Raw genomic sequence first — 20,036 nt, forward strand, 5'->3', positions numbered from 1 at the left:
TCTACGAGACGTGAGAAATGCTTATTTCTCACAAGCAACTGCTGGGCCCAGGCTCAAGACAGAGCCCAGCAAATGTGTTGTTGGTGAGATCTCCCAGAGGTTCCCTTTAACCCCCAATATTCTGTGGTTCCATGACCCTAGACATGCTGATAACCACCTGCTGGGACTTTCAGACTTAAGCTGAGCGCTCAGCTTGCTCCAATCTAAAGCAAAGAAATAACTCAAACAAGTGACAAATAGCTTATCACACCTGGTCCTGCCTGGAAATTCCCAAAGTTATACAAAGTGATTACCTGTCCCCAAAAGCAAAGAAACAGCAGGGTGATGTGCTTTTTTTGCTCCAGAATATTGTGCTGGGATCCACCCTGAAAGCATTTTCATGTGGCATCTGCAAAGTGTCCTTGGCCTAGTTCCAGCCTGGGGCAGGGTCTTGGGCCTGCTGATTTCAGGTTGGACTGGATGATCTTTAAGGGTCCCTTCTAACTCAGGTGACTCTGTGATTAGTCTGTGAATGCAGACTGGATGCATCCCATAGTTCAGTTAGAGCACAGGAGCTTAAAGCTTGCTCTATAGTATGCCAAGGACCTAGGTAAGGACAAGCCCATGTTTATTAGAGTGTCCAAGCATGCAAGCATGAGAAGAGCATTCAGCTCTGGGCACAGCTGGGCTGTGCTTGTGTTTAGGCAACTGTGACAGATGCAGCCAAAATAGTCCCACCACAGAGAATGGGAGGTGCATGGGCTCTTTAAATAACCTTCCCACACAGATGTCTTTCCCAGTGGTCTCACTGAAAAGAAGACTCTGAAGGGAAAAAAGATCAATTGCAGAGCACTGTGATGCTTCATAGGCATAATCCTCACCAGAGCACCACAGGGTCAGAAGGCAAGAGAGATAATAACATGTTGTGTGGAAGGAGGATAAGAATCATTTCCAAGTTAAAAGGTATTTGTAGGAAAATTAGGCAATAGTTTAAGTTTACAGAGAAAAATTAGGCAAATCTTTCAGGGCACTGCTGAGATGCTCCTGGCTCCCCATCTTTCCATTCCTGGGCCTTCTCTTTTCCAGGTGAACAGTCCCAGCTCTTTCAACCCCTCCTCATAGGAGGTGCTTCAATTAAAAGCCTGGTTTTGTTTCAGTGCCTGCATTTGCAGTAAAGGAAGCAACAGTTTTACAACTCTGTAGGTAACAGATGATTGTTTGGGTTTAAAGTTCATTTATTTTTATCTCCAAGGCAACACACAAATACATTCTGTTACAGATTTGGGATTTTTGAACAGTTTTCAGAATGGCAATAATCTTTGCTGATCACTTTTCAATACTACAGTCTTTTTCCCAGGCCTCCAATCAAATACAGTGAAAATTAACCTACAAGAAATTTTGGTCCAAATAAAACATTTGAGAGCCAAAATTTATAAAAACAGTTTGTCTCAGAGCTTCTGTGGCCTTAATTTATCTCTTGGTCAGTAAGTTCATTGTCCTTTGTAAGGAGCTAATCAATGCCATCATCAATTAACAATTACCCACATACTGCAGGTTCACCTTGAAAAGCCAACTCTTAACATCATCTGCACATTGTTTGACACTGAACAGCTGTGTTTTTAATGACTATATTTACACTGAATTTTCCAAATTTCTCTTCCAAAGACTGTGGATGGCACAATGTATCTTGTTGATGACCCAGAGCTATACAAGCTCTTATCCCAGTAACAGATACAGCAGTGGTATTTCCATAGCCTTCTTCCCATCTCTCCAGTGACTGTAGTGGCACCATCAGAGGATCATTTGCATGTATCTGAGTGGCAGAACTGGGCTATCCTCACACACAGCCATCAGGACAGCAACGAGCAGCACAGCATGGGACTGCAATCATGGTAGATCACACTTGGCATTTTGAGTCATTTTTCTGATCATTTGATTTAATTCACAGCTGGCCCTAGGCTCTTGTTCACAATAATGCTCTTTGTCTTACTGCAGAAATTGAGTGCTAATGTATATTGCAGGCAAGGGGAGTCATAACACGGGCTACAGGGTTATGTGGCTCTGGGCAGTCTGGTCTGGTGAATGGTGACCATGAACATAGCATGGGGGTTGAAACCAGATGATCATTGTGGCCCTTTTCAACCCAGGCCATTCTGTGATTCTACAATTCTACAGCATAGCAAAAAGGAGCAGAGTTGGGAAAGGTCATGCATCTCTGGCCTGTCCTTATGCTCATGGAGAAAAGGAGCAGAGCCTCTGCCTTTCTTCTCCCTAACTCTTTCCACCTTCTGCAAGGACATGATGCACCTCCTTAGTGTCAAAGCATGTCTGCCTATGAATGGAACATCTCCTTGTGTCCCCCCTCCACCCCAGTGTGCATATATGAAATACAAGGCAAAGTCCACCCCAGTGGGTCCTTACCAGTCCAAGTAATTTCCATTCCTGCTGGCTTTGCAAACATCTTGTGCTTAAAGGATAGTTCCAGGAGCTATTCAGCTACTAGCCACAGCCACAGTACATGGATCTTCTAAAAGAAACCACTGGTTTGTACTGGAACCCAGTACCAATAGGCTGCACAGTCAGCACAGGAGTTGTGTGAGATGTGTGATTCAGCAGCAAAAGCTGCCCCCCAGAGGAACACGTTGTTAGGCAAATTATTTGCAGCGTAATCCAAAAATACCTCTACACATTCAGCAATGACCATAGTTATTGTAGTTGCTTTACTAATTTAACCAAAGATCTCAGAGATTCAAAAACTGAAATACAGACAACATACCCAGAATGATTTGGAAGTACAAATAAACAAATGTAACATTCTTCAGGAGGTGGATTTTAGTTGCATTTAATAAACACCAATAAATACTGAAGACAAGAGAAATGAAAAAAAGAAACAATGTAAATAGCTTTAAATTGTCCTATGAACTATACCGATAATTTAAGCTCATTTTTTGTTACTTTTGCAATAGAGATTTCATCCTTTCCTAATTAAAAAAGGAAAAACAGCATATTATTGATACAAAACCAGGGAAGGGGCCACAACTAGAGCAGAAAAAAATGACACATCTATTTAGAACCATATTACAGTTTGGCAGGAATACTCCTAATGTACACCACATACGTGTGAGAAAAAGACAGCATCACAGTTACAAGCATGAAACAATGATTAAGAGTCATTATCCAAAATGAAAATCAACATTAGTAAAAGGGAAAATGAAGACTAGAAAAGGAAAGAAAAAACTAAGTAAACTTTAAATGCCACCTTTTCATCATTGTCTCCTAAGGCAAATGTTGCATGCACTACCTCCCCTAGAAACTAGACAAAGCTTCTTCATGCCCTATATATTCCCTTTCATTTAGTTTCATGAAGAAAGGTTTGAAAGAGCAGACCGCTGGGAAGAAATACTACAGACTTCTAAATTAGTGAAGGAACTTCCAGCATCGCTGTTATATTCTGGGTATGAGGAACTGGAAGAAATTATGTTTTTCAGCCTCTGAAGTGCAATGATCAATAGCAAAAGGAGGAAAGCTAAGAGACTGAGGAATATAGAAACGTAGACGTAGACGTTGGATAAACGGCCAGGTGATGAATCCACAGATGTTGAAAGCGACGTGGGATATAGCTCCAGAAAAGTCCCATTTTCCATGTTTCCTACAAAACCAGATGAAGGGTCGGGTTCCGACATTTTGGGTTTTGTGTTTTCACAATCACCACAGATCTCGTATTCAAAGGCAGTTTTAGCAGCATAACAGAGGGCTTGTTTTAGATGAGCACTTCTCCATCACAGCGAAGAAGTAACAAGTCAGCCAGCGATCAGATCTACCCTTTACTGCCCAAGCCCAGGGCAAAGGAATAGCGTGTTCTTCAGAACTGCAAGGAAAAAAAACAAATGAGTATGATTAATTTACTGGTTAATGTTATTTAATGTGTACCCGCGGCAATCCAGTTCTTAAGAGCTGTGATTCTTGAGGCATTACTTAACTACTGTCTCTATTTGCCAAAATGCAAGAATAAAGATCAATCCTATAAAATTGATTCTTCCCAAGGATTTCTTTGACTGCAGAGCAGACCAATAAGAGTAGCTTTGTACTTTATATGGGACAGCCATACTAGAATCCAAACTCACCTTGTGGATAAAAGCTAATCAATGAATGAAAAATCCCTCTCAAGACATCAGTTTGTCAGCCTAGAGGATGGCTCTACAACACCACTGGGGGTGACAAATCCACCACCTTCAGTCACTTATTCCATAATGTCTTACCTGAGGTGACCAGAATGGGAAAATCCGGCAGACCCGACTTACTTATGAAACAAATCGGATGGTTTCAAAGATCAAAATGCACCTCACACTCGTAGCCCCAGCAGCTCAGGAACAAAGAGAGGACTACCCAAGAGCAGGAGAGCTTTGCCTTCAGCCACTTTGTGTTTAAACCTGGAAACTGTGGTGATCAAGTTCAGAGTTGAACAAGAGGAGCAGACTGAGGTCTGCTCAGTCTTTTTATTTTAAAACCAATGTGGTCAATTCCCATGTGCAGCCCAGAAGAGCATGAGAAGGCTTGCTGGCAGAGGATTGCTTGTTAAAAGCTGACACGCTCCAGCTTAATTAAACACAGTAAGTTATTGCCTACTTACAGAATAAATCATGCAAGGTGTAAGTGTGGAGGAAATGAAGCTCATTTTCTCTATGTAATTTTCTACATACAGTCTTTCTGTCCATCTGTTATACAGTCACAGAATTATAGAATTGGAATGCACCCATAAAGGTCAGCTGGTCCAAATCCCCTGCAATGAACAGGGACACCTCCAGCTCCATCAGGTGCTCAGAGCTCCATCCAGGCTGATCTTGAGTGTCTCCAGAGATGGGGCATCCATCGCCTCTCTGGTCAACCTGTGCCAGTGCCTCACCACCCTTACTGTAAAAATCTTCTTCCTTATATCCGATCTATATCTCCCACTCTTTCAGTCTGAAACCATTTCTGCTGTCTGTGGTCAACCTCTCATTGCAGATACTTGGACACAGCAAGGAAAGGAACTGAGATTTCCTCCCCACTAGGAAGGCAATATCCATACAACCCTAAGTTCCTAGCATGGTTCCTCTCATCTTGACCTTACTTTAGGCCTTGTTCTGTGGTCTCAGCTTAATAAAAAGACTGAAAAATACTGTGCATATACTGAAGTTATTTGCACAGTTACTCGTGGTATTTTTGCACTGTAAATTACATTTAGGAGGTTATGCCCCATGCCTCAGCAGACAAAGACAATATTAAACAAATGGCAGAATCCAATCCTATTTTTTTTTTTAATCCTAATTTATTTTATATACCTCAGGACCGTGTCTATACTACTAAACAGAACAAGTCAGGTCTATTCTTTCATGCTGAAAACAACTTGCATGGCACACTGCACAAAGATGGCTGAACTCTCTTTATGTCCATGGAGGGGATGGCCAACTTACAGCTGCCCCTGGGAGTGAATGATGGCCATTGCTAACCTCACATATGTCCAGGCATATCTTGTAGAGGGCTAACTGGCTGAAACCATGCCAGGAAGTGTGCTACTAATTCAACACAAGAGCTAATGACAGGCGTATGGCCTGGCCTGGATTAATTTACTAATATATTCACATCCATAATGTTTTGATGGACAAAAGCTTACATTCCAGATGTTTTATTGCAGAGCTTCTGGTAACCCTAATCAAGTATCCCAAAAGCCTACAAGATATACAGGAGTATGAAACTGCATCTGCAAATACCAGATAAAAATATTCCTACCTTTGCGGTATGTAACTCATACCGACATCTAAAATATATTTAAAATAAATGATTTATAAAACAGTAATAATATTTATCCCAACAAGAAGCAGTATTTATTACAAGCACCTTATGAAATGAATCACAACAGACTGAATAGAGAGATCCTTATGAGATTATAGTCCTTTTGAACTAGCTCCCATTTAGTGATCCAAAATTAACTAACAGAACAACACATGTTCATTTCATGTTCTGGAAGTAGTTAAGCATCTTACAGCTAATTTATCCTTTTTAAAAGATAAGCTTTGATATAGAAGATGTTTATCCTTGATTACTGTCATAATGAAAAGCAGATCCATTAATAATTGAATTTCCCTATAATAACTTAAGGAATTAATTCACATAAATTCTTTAAAATGGCAGATGTTAAAAGCCTTTAAATTCTTCACAAATTTGAAATCTGCTGTGTTCTACTTTTACCATTAATGGTTTTGGTTCTGATACAAGGAAGAACTTTGGCACAAGACTGCCTTTGAAGCAAGTAAAGATTTATAGTCATAAACAGGACTAACCAGAAGCTTACAGTTAAGCAGAGATGTGAGTGCTTTGTTAGATCAGAGCCCTTATAGGTCTTACAATACCAGCTGGGCTATTTTTAACTGAGTATTTTGTGGTGAGATCAGAGGCACAATCAATTTAGATTCCAAATGACTATGGCCCACATCCCAGCTGCCTCAGTCACACTGCACGGGGATGTAACATGTAACTGTAGCTCATCATACATCTTCAGCTAAAATGACTCTTTAGTTAATCTTTTTAGAAGAAAAAAAACAAAGCAAATTGTGTTGTTTTAATCACACATTTAAAAAATACACACCTAAAACGCTGGGTCTTTCTCAGCCTTAAAGGATCAGTACCCAACTGAAATAAGTTACCAGCAGTGCCCTGTGAGAGCGTGACCATATCATCTCTTAACATCTGAACAGCGTTCATAGGAAAGGCTTATGGAAATAAAACAGATCCAGCGCTGATCCCTGATGAAGTTCCCTGATGCAATCCCTGCACTGCAGAAAGAGCTAGAAATCAGACAGAGCCAGCTCAGCTGGTGACTGTCAGGTGGAAGTGCAGTTCTGGACTGAATGCAACTATACAGCCCTGGGAGTGCACAAACCTCCTCCACAAGGCAAACCAGACCTTCTGGCTTCAAAGAACAGCTCTATCCTGTGCACTACAGCTACCACCTTGGATCAGGTTCCTGCTCCTTCTGAAATGAGGAGGTAAGTAGTGCAACAATTTGTCTCTCTTCTCTAGTCCTCCCAAAGGAATAACTTTCAGTAAAGCCAGATGTTGGCTTCACCTTCTTCCTCTGTAAATCAGTTTGTGCATTTCTGAAAACTATGCAGAATAACTACAGACCAAACTTGGTCCCAGCAAAATGATTACGAAGTTTGTCACTGACTTCAAAGTATAATGAGAAAACTGGAAGTGGCTAACTTCAATAAACCCACAGTCTTCTGAGACCTGCAAACTGATCAAGGCATTCAACTTCTGCAGTGGTCCATACTTTTCCCTTGTCTACTGCTGGAAAAGGTTTTTTCTCCTTAAACTAAAGACTAAGTTTAAAGTACTGTTGCTGAATGATTGGAAATGAACTCTTGATCTGAAAGCAGGAGACTGTGTTCCTCTTGTTTTTCGTTACCCCAGGAGAACTGAGACTTGTCTGCAGGAAGACTCGGTATCTCTGATGTAGTTGGATTCAGATGACTTTCTCAGAGGCAACTCTGTAATCCCAGGACACAGATGTGCAACCTGAAGAGCCTTCATGAATCACTGAGTCCAATCCCACTGCTGCACCATGTCATACATACTGTCCTTCCAATCTGGCTGAGTTTCCACCCTGCTATTACCCCACCGTTACACCGCTTTGCTGCTCTGAAGCACAGACTTCAGCTCCACTCTCTGCTGGCTTTAGATACAAAAGAGAGGAAAGTCTTATTCTACTACTTCAACACCCAAATATGAGGGCCAGCAGACAAGGCTTTGCTAGATACACAGTGTCCTTTATACACACTTTTCAAACAGACCATTATGCAGGTATTGTTCTCCATTTGTGCACCGTCCTCTGTATAAATCACTTTTCAAAGCTGTTGATACTCACTCTTTCTTATTCTGAGAGCAGGGCTACGTGACAGATACTTCAAGAAGCCCCAGTTGCCTTGTCATCTTTTGTTCTATTCTATGGTAAGTAAGAGATAGACAAACTGACCTTCACAGAAAGCAAGATAAAGTGGGGAGGTGAAGATTAAGAAACTGCCTCTATGTTAGAGCTAAATCACAGTTGCCATGCAGTAGCATGTCTGTGAAAGTGTGTCAAAGCTACCAACTGCTCACATCTCTGATGGCACCTATCATAAAAACTCCTTCTGAAAACTGCAGTGTGGTCAGGGGTGGAGGTCATTAGTTAGCGTATGTCCATGGAGCCCAGCTATGTGTAACACATGCAATTTAATCTTGAACATCACTGAGACATCAGTCATCTCCCTGTTCAATCTAAGGTGAATTTTAAATGAGGCTGCAGTGCTATCCAAGAAGTCATGAAGTAAACAGAGAGCTTTTACATTTCCCAACGTCATAAATCCTTTACCATGCAGCTGGCTGTGCTGTGTGTCTCTGAATACCTTGATGCAACAACTCTGTTTCTCCAGACACAGTGAAATGTAAGTTAATGGCACATACTCTCTTACACTGAGTGCCTAACAATGAGGAACAGGAAGGAAAGATAAGTCTGGTAGATTCATTTTCTTTGGAGTTTATCAGCCAAAGATAAGCACTTTGTTTTCTTGGCTCTTCCAGGCTTTTCGTGACTACAGGCTGAGAAACACACTGGTTATTTCATAGGCTTCAAAGTGTTTAAGCATACAAACAGACATCAAGGGAAATCAGTGTTTTTAATTTTGTGTAAATAATACTTTTGTCATGATCTTCCATCAGTTCCTTTTCATGTAAGAAGGTATCTTAAAAAGTCATTACTGTATTGTAAGCAACTCCTAACAGTGCAGAACTTAATTTGCTTTTACAGCTGTTACAACAATAAGCTTCCTTTCCCCTTCAGAGATCAATACAGGATTCATCTGCCTTCCTTTCCTAAAAACTTCAGGCCATTTCGACTGACTTCAGCCCAAAGGCAGAGGATAAATCATGGAATGGCTTGGGTTGGAAGGGACCTTAGAGATCAGGCAGCTTCAACCTTACTGCTCCGGGCAATGCTGCAATTAAAAAATTAGGTTTCCGCAATCTTCTTCAAAACAGATGGCTCTGGGGATGATAGGGACCTTTCACTGAGCCAAAGAAGGACTGGTGAAGCTCACCCAGAGGTATCTGTCCACATGGCCTCAGTGCACCAGGCTTCATTCCCTCCATGTACACTGTCCTTCCACAGATCCAGCTCCCCTGCTAGCACATACGTGTGTCCTGAGGGACACAGAGGAGCAGATGGAAGAAGCACACATGCAGTGATCATGTGCGTGAAGCAGATGAAAGCACAGAGGGAGTGAGGGATGGGGTTGCTCCCTGTACTGCTCACAGATGTGTTCTCTGCTCTCTTTTGTCCTTCTGGTAAGTCAGAACCAGGAGTGAGTGGATAATGATATCATCCCTTCATGACCTGGAAAAAAACTCCCTCTCCTTTGTTCAGCATCAGAGCAGACCTGACAGGAGAGTAATTGTGCAGACTCCCAGAAGACAGACAAGGTGATGCCAGTTCTAGTATGAAAACTCCTGATGCTTAAAGATGCCTCCATCCTCAGTCCTATTATTATGGTGTTATTACTGCCTCCAAAAGCTGGCAGCAAGTTTTCACTAGATCTGTGAAAGAGATTAAGACTTCTCACAACCCTTGTCAATTTGATATAGATGTGAAGGCCAGACAGCTTCTTGTTTAATGTGTCTATCTTCTGTCCCACCACCTTTGTTTTATGCATTCGTTTCCTTTTCCATATAGGATTATTTCACCACAAATGAACAACTCACTACACAAAGCATTTAATGCCATTAAAATACCTTTACATGCTCATGCCAAAGTACTGATTGAACTTTACGTACAGGGAACCACCCAGCCTTGAAAAGTAGTGATCCTTAATTCTTCCTATCCTTTCATAAATGTCTTTGGCAATTGAAAAACCACAAGTACATAAGAAGATCTTGTTTCTTCATGTCTCTGGACTCTCCAGGAGCACAGAATCCCTTTACCACTCTGCCTGAGAAACAGGATCAATCATCTACTTACTCAGTATAAAAGTGTACACAAGGAAAAGGAAAATCCATTTCCTGCCACAAGAAAAGTCTTTCCTTTAATTTATGATCTAATTTAATCTTTTATTATGATCTAATATGATTTAAATTTATGATTTAAAAAATCTATGAGGACAACAGCCCAGATGGCTTGGTTGCAGGTCAAAATCAAGTTATATTTTGTTTGGGGTTTGGGGGCTGGGAAAAGGAACCCCTCAGAGCTATAAGGATACTCAATTAATTCAGGTAGGCTCAAAATGCCTTTATCATTTACATTTCCCGTGCACCTGCGCATTATAGTTATTTACATCAGTGCAAAGCAAAGACATTGTGACCTCACATTGTGACCTGAGATTAGACCTAAAGCTTCCACCCCTTCAGTCACTGTCAGTTGAACGTGCTCCTTAAAAATATAAGCAAAAGGAAGGAATACTTACAAGCAGGATAACAGAAGAATGCAAGCCAGAAATCCAATGTGCCGGATGAGGTTGGTTATCGCACCCAAATCTAAAGGGACTGCATGCTGAGAAAAGCCTCTCTAAAAAAGCAAACAAACAAAAGATGAAGAATTCAGTAATAAACACATTAATTAAACAAATAAACAAACAAACAAGAAAGGAAAATGATGGAAGAGAAGTACTGAATTTTGATTCTTTTCAGCGCCAGAAATTTCAGAGGAAAACAAAGCGAATGGAGTCTTGGCATGTTTTCCATTTCTGCTAGCCACATTTCTGCTAGCTGTCCACCTACAGCACTGCATATATAATACAACAATCACACTTATGTCCTGCTCTGTGCTTTACAGACCTGTTTCAGTAATACCCTTCCCCTCTTCTTTTGCAAGGTGCTCCTGGACCAAGACAGCCTGCTGTCCCCTGGCACTGCTATAAGCACTGGAGCTGTGTATCTCTGTTTATTTCACATCATCATCTGAAGACTCCTGCCAGAAATAAGGTCTTTCTATGTTATACACCATCACTTATTTTCCTCTTTATTTCAGACAATTTGCAGTTTAAATTCACTTACCTGAAATCCCCAAACTGAATATTGTACGTACACATGGAGAGCTAGTAGATTTTTGCATTCTAAATTCATTCAATACTTCAAATGAAAACCTGGCCCCTGAACTGCCTTTAATAAAGCAAAGTAAATTGATTTTATATTTGAAAAACAATCCCAGACAGCACAGATTAAAACAAAGTATGGCCACTTTCAAGAAGATACTCCCCTCCAGGAAAGAAAAGATGGTCACAGTCATTATACATCTCAAAGCACTACCCTTTCAGCACATTTGGTTTGAACTGCATTAGAGAAGCAGATCTCTGGGGATGAATGTTAATGCATTGTCATGTTGCTTTCATCCCTTCCATCACTGAATCACTTATGGCTTAAGCCTGTCCAAGTTCAATAAAGAAAATTATCTAGTGCAGCTGTTAAAAGTCAGCATAATTGAAATGCAAATGTTTTGCTAACACTGTATTTGATAACAGTGACTGTGTCATGATGTTCCACCTAGAGAGAGGCAGACAGCTTCCTGACCATCTCCTCGTCTAGGAGAAGAGCTGTGAGGCTGCAGTTAAAGCCTCAGGTTGGCATACCCAGGGCTGGACCCAGCTCCTGCTTGGGTGTGAGGGTAGTGAGTGCTTCTCTCTGGGTGGTGGAGCATGCAGGCTGAGGCAGGTGCTGCTGTTAGGATGGAGAAAGGGACGCAACAATCCAATGCAAAGCTCTTCTTTCACAAATCTGCCCTGTAATTTCATCTAACCACAACAGAGAACCTTTCTCTTCCCTTTGTTTCTTTCTGCTATGGGGAAAGAGGCACAAATCTCTGCAGCAGAGATTTTAAACACAGCAAATATAAATGGTTTTGCTTCTTTTCTAGCTTTCCTTTGGCTCTGCAGGAGGCATCTCCCCTGACATGCACTGAGCACTGCTGTTGCCCATCCAACCCTTCACATGATACAAAAGCCCGGTCTCCAATGAGGTGAAAGGAACAGAGCCTACAAAACCTCGAGCTGATAAAACACACCAGAGATGCAGTATGAAGCTTAATACCATTCCCTCAGGCCCAGTCGCTGTCACACAGAGCAGAGCTCAGCGCTGCCCTTCTGCTTTCTGTGAGGAGCTGCAGCTGCCATCAGGCCTCCCCTCAGCTCCTCTGCTCTGCGCTGAGCAAACCAGGGGCCTCAACTGCTCCCTATATGCCTTGCTCTCTAGATTCTCCATCTTTGTAGCCCTCCTTTAGGTGTTCTCCAACCATTTCATGTCTTTCTTATATTGTTTTTTCTCCTGTTGGTCACCTGCCAAATTCAACCAAATGTCAAAGGCATTCAAGCTCTGAAAGCTCAGTGACACCAGATGAACAGGAAGAGGAGACACCGCGGTTCAAACAGCCATTTGTTTCCCCCTAATGGCTTTAGATCTCACTACTTGCCCTTTTTACTCTCCCATTCCTGCCGCCCCTCTTTGCAGAGGTTGCAAATAGATCTGCAGAGGATCCCATCCGGAGCACAGAGCCAACCAGTATTAGTGCCAGGGGTGATAAAATTGATCTCAGAGCAAACAGAAGTTAATTAAACTTTTTTAGCTGGTGCCTAGTTCTTAGCAGTAGCTCCCAAACACCAGCTTTTGTACTTGTAGCATGTGGACTGGTGTGGGGCTCCATGATTGTGGCCAAAGACTTGGGGCAGCAGAGGGCAAGCAGCTCCCCCTGAAGCTGTGTGGGCTCCCGGTGGGACAGATCCTCAGCATTTATTCAGAGAAAAACCTGTCATATATAACATCCAGCCCCAGGGCAAGCAGTCCTGATTTTCAAGGCTGGCTTTCATTCTCCACTGCACTCACCTGTGAAGCTAACACCTTGCAGGGTTCTGCTTTGCATCACTCCTGGGAAAGGGGAAAAAAACCTTCAGAAATACCAGGCCCCAGCCCTGTCACCTACCAGGTAGATAGCCTAAGGGCTAAATATGGATCATCGGAAGGAGAATGGATTTCAGGTCTCTGTTAACCCCAGCAGTGCTGCAGCACTATACCATGCTGAACAGTATGTGGCCCTGAACCAAGTCAAGGGGGTTATCAGCCCTTAATTAGTGACACAGTTATGCAGAAAGTAGTGTCCACAGTAAAAAGAGAACATTTTCCTACTGTAAAATTCAGCTGATACACTGGTAGCAATATATTTTATAAAAACAATCTGAGTACATGGCCTGCACGAAGCCCTCTAATATCAAGCAGACTTCACGTAAACCTTAGAAATCCTGGTACAATACAAAGCTGGGACAGAAATTGAATGATATATTTAACAGAACTCTGTTAATACACCATTTTGGTTCAGAATTTCTTCTCCTCAGAAAAACAGATTCACTACTGACAATGTTCTGTGGTTCACAGCTTGAATGCCCGTGAATTTGGGCACAGATGTACCATCACAGCAACTCTGCTCGCTGTAACTCTGTTTCTGGACTCAACGTTCCTGCTTTGATTCTCCGTCTCCTCTCAGCTGTATAATGGAAAAGATCTCCATCCTTATCCTACCAACACAGGCGGCATGCCCTCCCTTGACAAAGAGACTGTGGCATTACCATCTCTATAGGTGTGTGTGTAGCATTTACATATTTTCATTGCTTGCAAAGCGGTGTGCAGTAACTGACACCACGATAAAACTGTTGCAAAAGGCATTGCAGAGAACCAAGCTGTGATGTGTAAGCATAAGGGGGCAGGGTTGCACCTGAAATGTCAAAAGGAGCAAGTGCAGAGAGCTAACGCTAATCACAGAGCATGGAAGGACACTGCTGCTGGTGCCAGATAGAGTTATCTGTGCAACACTGCCTGTCAGGTGTCCCAGCCTTAGAGGACAGCATTGTGCTCAAATCCAGCCCCAGACTGATTCCAGTGACAGGGATGTGTGGCAGTGCAGTGAGGGCTTCTCTCTGCATCAGACAGCTACAGAAGGCATCAAAAGTGGACGTGTTTGGATGTATCAAGGAAATTAATGACGTGTCAGACAGGGCACCCATATGACAAGGAAGCGCAAGGCAAAGCTTGGGGAAATACAGAGGTGATAGGAAGGAAGATGGATGCTAAGAACACAGGGTGATTGAAGCTCAGGGGCTATATCTTGGAAAAGCAGGAGAGCTGGGATGTCACGTATAGGACCCCAGACAGGATTCTGAATGCGAAGCCTGCAGCTGATGTGTCCAATGGAGCAGGGAAAGGGCAACAGACAGCAGGATGACAGAGAGGGGAGATGCAGCCAAGGCTTGGAGGTGGCTTTTTGCAACAGCAATGCAGACAGGCTGTGCCGTAACAGGATTTCCTCTGTGCAAATCAGGAAAGGGAGGCAACTGCAGTTATGAAGACACAAGGGCAGGAGTGCTTGCAGGAGGGTGTTAGAGAAAGAGAGATGAAAATGTCACAACTTCTCAATATTTAAATTGCAAGCCTCAAACCCATCAGGAACATCAGTAACTTCTAGACGTGCTCTACGGCTGAGCTAATTCCTCTTACGCTTCTGCGTCGATGGGGCGCCAGGAGGAGAACTGCGCTGCTTCCTGCTTCTGATGGGGAATTCACAGAACACCATTTATAATTTGCAGTGCACCACTAAGACCCAATTATGAACCAAGACATTTGGCAGACACCAGCTACCCCAGCCAGCCTTTTACGTTTGAAAAGGTTAACGAAATGCAAATAGCAAGAACTTCTTATGCCAAATATTACCATACATGCACACCCACCAAATGGGTGATGATATTAGAGTACACTTAGATGCTGAAGTAGCCCAGGACCCTTTCCTCATCAGCTCCAGGTGCAAGAGCATTTCTCTTGCTGACTGCAGTGAAAGCATCCTGGACATGACAAGCAGCAGCTTGCAGGCAGGCATGCCTGCACACTAGAACAGACACACAGTGATAGCCAACAGCACCATCCCTAACAGGGACAGGCCCTTCTAGTCAATACAGCAGAGAAAAGGAGACTGCTTTCAGACTGTCCATCATTTCAGACTGTTCAGGCTCAGAAAACTCAGCACAGGGTCAAAATGACCGCAGAAAAGCAAAACAATACAGCAACAGATATCCATCCTTCAGCTGGATCCTTTATTGGAGTAAAGCTGCCAGCACCATGTACCTGCTCTAGCCTCCAGATTTCATACACTTCTTTTATTTATCTTTGTTCCAATCTGCTATAAATATCTACAAATTACATTTAATAACACTAACTATACCTTCCTAATTTTCTTTACTTACATACATGCTAAGAAGGCTGGCACATGCCCAGGCTTTAAGCAATATTTTCATCATCTCCCTGTCACTACTACTTAAACATCTGCAAGGATGGGCAGAGTTCACTTTGCTTCCTCTGTCCCAAACTTTGTTACCCCCACTGAAATGATACTGTGACAGCTCAGAGCTCATAGCTGGACACAAAGTCTCTGGATGGGGCGCATTTCTGTGCATCCCTCCAGGTTTATTTTTCCGCACTGTGTAATCTAAGCTCTGTTCATCACCCAGCCCACAGGACAGACGCCTTAGAATTCATTCGCAGAGGGAGCGGTTCCTTTGCTGTTGTCTTCCCACAAACAGTGCAAACGAGCACACGTTTGGCAACCACTCCTTGTGCCCAGAGAGTCACCGAGGCGATGCCCCAACGCTCTGCACCACCAGAGCTCCCAGCTGCAGCGTCCCTGCGATGGAGAAAGCAACCTGTGCATCCCTGCCTGCCTCCAGCCAAAGCCATTCCTCTGATAAAAGAAAGTGCTCCATCCAAACACTCAGACAACGCGCGGACTCGGGAAGGACAAAACCGGGTTCTTGCCAAAGCACCTTTGGGACACAACCAAACGCGAGGTCAAACGCTTGTGAAAGCCGATCGCTCTGGGTTCCGACAGGAGGGCACTGGCTGACCCGTGGCAGCAGAATCGGGGCAACCCGCGCAGCTCCGAGCATCAACACCAGCGGCACGGCCCCGCCAGCAATCGGAACGAAAAACAACCAAACCCAAAAACAAAACACCAAAACAACCCCACAACCAATAAAACGAAACCCAAGCCAAGTGCTAACCTCCCTTAAAAGAACAAAACAAACCACAAAGCCCTCAGGGACAGGACCAGACCCGGGCTCCGAGGACCCCCCTCCCTCTAGCTCCGCTCACCGCGCCCGGCTCCGCTCTGCTCCGCTTCCGTCGCGGCCACCCCTGCCCAGCTCCAGCTCCGCTGCCGCCGCCGTCCCGCGCGGCCCCGCATGCAGCACCGCCCCTTGCCCGCCCCTCGCCCGTCCCCTGCCCGCGGGCGGCCCCCGGCCCCGGGGCGGTGCGGTGGAACCGGAGGAGGGGAGCGCCCGCCTCGGCCCCGGCTCCCGGGGGAGGTGGGTGCGGTGCGATGCGGGGTCCCCTCGCAGATTGCCCGAAATCCTTCTGTTGCGCTGGTTTTTGGATATAAGTCATCACTAATGCCATCATACGTGCCCGTCCTAACGGCTGGCACAGCATCCCATGGTAGCCCTGTAACACGCAGCTGACACGCACCGCTCTCCATCTCTCGAGGCTGGTCCTTGCCCAAAGCGCATCGAAGCGGGCAGGCAGCCCATGGGAAATGCCACGGGGTCTCCGTGGAGGAATTATCTGCACAGCATTGCAGCCAGGAGCTGGGCCCCCACAGAAAGCAGGGAGGTGAACACAATCTTGTAAGTGTCCTTCTGAACACTGCTCCGAGTTCTCAAAGCAGCTGCTGAGACCCTCAGGGATGCTTTGCCATCGTTGACACAAGAGTAAAGGAATAGTTGAGCCCAGAGCAACCGAGACACTGCCTAAAAAGTGTCATAAATGAGAACAAAATCTGGCTTCGCTGGTTTGTTTGGAGAGTGGCGTAGCTGCAGGTATCACGTACTCTGGAATCATAAATATTGGGCAATTTTTCCTGGCTAGAACATATTCCTGCCTGGGGACAGTGGGAGAAAAGGCTCAGCTGGTTTCTGGTGCACTCATCTGAGCCACGACGATTTGTTTTGGGCCAAATGACTTTACTGTGGGTTATAAATCAGCAGTGAGCGGCATGAAGAGCAGATGGGGAGTTTAATGCAACCTCTGCAGCTCAGTCTTGTGTCTGGCTAATGTCCATGTGGAGTTCTGAAAAGGTTGTTGGGAAAGGTTGTTCTTTGTTTTAAATTGCTTTCTGGGAGCCACACAGCTTATGATGTACTGTGGAGGTACTGCTGTGAGTTGGGTTTTTGTTCATACAGACTGCAAGAGAGGAGCAGATTGGGATGCCATGACACGGAGCTGGTTTTGTGTGGAACAACGTGCTTGAATAAGTAAATACAAGAGAAATTATAAAGGGAAAATCATTCACAATGAATGAATGAATGAAGCAAATTTCTCCTTGATGTCAGTGGCACACAAAGGAGATGGGTTTGACTTATAAGCAGCAAAAATTCCATTTCTGCATTTCACCAAGAGAAAGGAAGTCGGAGGTTTTGATTGGTTGATTGGGTGGTGTTTAGGGTTGGGCTGCTCGAGGGGATGTCTGTGGTGCAGGAACATAAAAAGACCAGAGAATCAGAACTGTGTTGGATGCCCCATTCCTAGAGACATTTAAGGTTGGTCTGGATGGGCTCTGAGCATCCTGATCAAGCTGCAGGGGTCCCTGTTCATTGCAAAGGGGGTTGGACTCAATTCAGTGACTCTGTGGCTCTATGCTCTGGTATCCCCAGCCTTGAAGGCAGACCTCTGGCTCAGCTCAATGTGCAGCAGCTGCCGAAAAGGTCACATTTCCCAGTGGGCTGATTGATTACATGAGCTACTGAGGCAATAACACACTAAACCTGTTGAAACTGTAAGGAAATAAATATTGAGGACACCTACTGCCCTTTTAGCAATGATTGGATTATGGAGGTGAAGAATCCTGCCATAACCATTTTAACAAAAACACTGAGAACTTGCAATATCCTTTCTTGTTTGTGTACTCTGACTCCTTCAAGCAGTGCTGAAGGAGTGCTGGATGTCACTCGCTGTAAACAGAAAGAGACGATGATTGAAATTCTCATATTGATTTGTCATATAAACTGGGGCCCAGGCATAATGCTCCGAGACATGGGAGAAGCAAAAGAAGTAAAGTAAAATGTTTGCTACTCAAAAAGAGAAAAAAGCAAGAGTTGTAAAATTGTTTGAGTTGAAAGGGACCTTTAAAGGTCATCTAGTCTGACTCCCCTGCAATGAACAGGGACACCTACAGCTCAATCAGCTGCTCAGGGCCCCATCTAGACTGACTCTGAATGTTCAGGGATGTGCTGTCCACCACATTTCTGGGCAGCCTGTTCCAGTGCCTCAGCACCCTTATTGTAAAATATCTCTTCCTTATATCCAATCCAAACCTTCTGTCTTTTAGTTAGAAATCATTTTCCCTTGAATTACCACAACAAACCCTGCTGTCCCTTTCCTTCTTATAGCCTCTCATCAGATACTTAAATGCTGCTCTCAGGTCACCTCAGGGCCTTCTCTTCTCCAGGCTGAACAGCCCCAGCTCTTTCAGCCTGTCCTCATAGGAGAGGTGTTCCATCCCTTGGATCATTTTTGTGGGCCTCCTCTGGATGCACTCCATGTCTCTCCTGTATGTACTGAGGATTCCACATCTGGACACAGTACTCCAGGTGGGGTCTCACAGCTCAGAGCAGAAGGGCAGGATCACCTCCCTCACCCTGCTGGCCACGCTGCTTTGGTTGCAGCCCAGGATATGATTGGCTTTGGAAATGATTCTTCTCATTACAGCTCAATTATTCCAGCAGTGTAATTACAAACTGGGACAGACAGCAAGAATTTTCCCCTGAGGTCAAGCAGGAGAAAGAAGAGAGAAAAAAGACAAATGGAACAGCAGTGAAGTGTCTGCTGAGCCAGGCATGCAGTTGCTAGCACTGACCAAAGTGTCGGTGCTTTGTAAAGAAAACAAATGGTGATACCTTGGTCTTTTTTCACTCCAGAGAATTAGAGTTGAAACCTTAATCCACTGGGGAGTGAGGAGAATCCTAAATGCTGGTGAATGCATCAAGCTGGTGATCATCCTGGACTTTGGGGGAAGCTCAGAAGTCAGGTGCACGCCTACTCAGGTTATCTCACAATGCGTGCTAGGACACACCATCCTAGCTTGTAAAGCTACACAAAGTGCCAGGGCAGAAAGGTGCTTCTCATTGACATTTCTGGATGTCTTTTTGCATGGGTTACATCACTGATGTCCTATTGCTCATTGTGTTCATGTGCTGTGAACAGCTCAATGCCATCACTTAAAGCAGCCCCAGGGGACTTGTCAGCAAGATACAGCTTTGGCAGTGCATCAGGACCTCACACAGGAGGCTGGTGGTGGGAAGCACTGCTGCTCGGCAGTAATTAACTCATGGTTCTATTGCTCTTCCTCCTTCTCTCCTTCTGAGCAAAGAGCACAGAGTGAGCTGGCCCTTCCTTAGGACAGGCTTTTATGAATAATGGATCTCAAAATGCTTTGCAAAGCCAAATGTTTGGTTGCGGCATTAAACGGGGAGAAAGAAACAGGAAGGCACAAAAGATATTCTCAGAGAAGCTTTGAAAAATGGATGAAGGAGCAGCAAAGCAGAAAAACATGTGGGTATCTTCCAAGTGATAAGAGCACAAAAAAAGTCCTTTTAAAGCCACTATAAATATATATTTTTTTCATGCTACAGTCAGCAATGCACTGATTTTGCCTTCAAGTCCAGAGCAGCCGGTTGGAGAACTGGAGAACACTTTGTGTGGGGGTGGGGAACTCTGGAAAAGGCATAGTGATAAGATCTGGATTGATCACTGCTTAGTCCACCTGGGCTCTGTGTCACCATAACTGCCCTTGGGCTTCCCATTAGACACTTTGTCTGGAGAGGACTCTCTACCACAGAGTACAAGAAATTTGTTGTTATTATTATTGTTGTTTCTGCTTTAAGAGTTCTTGATACATTTCCCTATACCTGCTCTGAGGCTGCAAGTGGTGCAGTAAGCAAGCAGCAGTATGATTCTCCTGCATTACT

The 20,036-nt window shown here is 44.1% G+C and overlaps 1 protein-coding gene across 3 annotated transcripts; it reads right to left on the reverse strand.

Annotated features, from left to right (window-relative positions):
• Window positions 1–1,196: 1,196 nt before the first annotated feature.
• Window positions 1,197–16,722, reverse strand: SERTM1 (serine rich and transmembrane domain containing 1). Of its 3 annotated transcripts, none has more exons than XR_014948860.1 (3): window positions 16,540–16,722; window positions 10,455–10,555; window positions 1,197–3,847 (listed from the first exon to the last, which is right to left on the reverse strand). XR_014948860.1 is itself a non-coding variant. In XM_015851957.3 (3 exons), exon 3 carries the CDS (start codon window positions 3,660–3,662, stop codon window positions 3,339–3,341), a length of 324 nt encoding a protein of 107 aa, XP_015707443.1. In that variant the 5' UTR covers window positions 3,663–3,847; window positions 10,455–10,555; window positions 16,168–16,263; the 3' UTR covers window positions 1,197–3,338. The 3 variants fall into 3 exon arrangements, 1 of the variants encoding a protein (XP_015707443.1); XR_014948861.1 differs by lacking the exon at window positions 16,540–16,722 and adding an exon at window positions 10,825–10,958; XM_015851957.3 differs by lacking the exon at window positions 16,540–16,722 and adding an exon at window positions 16,168–16,263.
• Window positions 16,723–20,036: the final 3,314 nt, after the last annotated feature.

This window comes from Coturnix japonica, chromosome 1 (assembly GCF_054131305.1).
Source record: "Coturnix japonica strain WE chromosome 1, WE-NBRP24, whole genome shotgun sequence".
In the NCBI taxonomy this organism is placed as follows: Eukaryota; Metazoa; Chordata; class Aves; order Galliformes; family Phasianidae; genus Coturnix; species Coturnix japonica.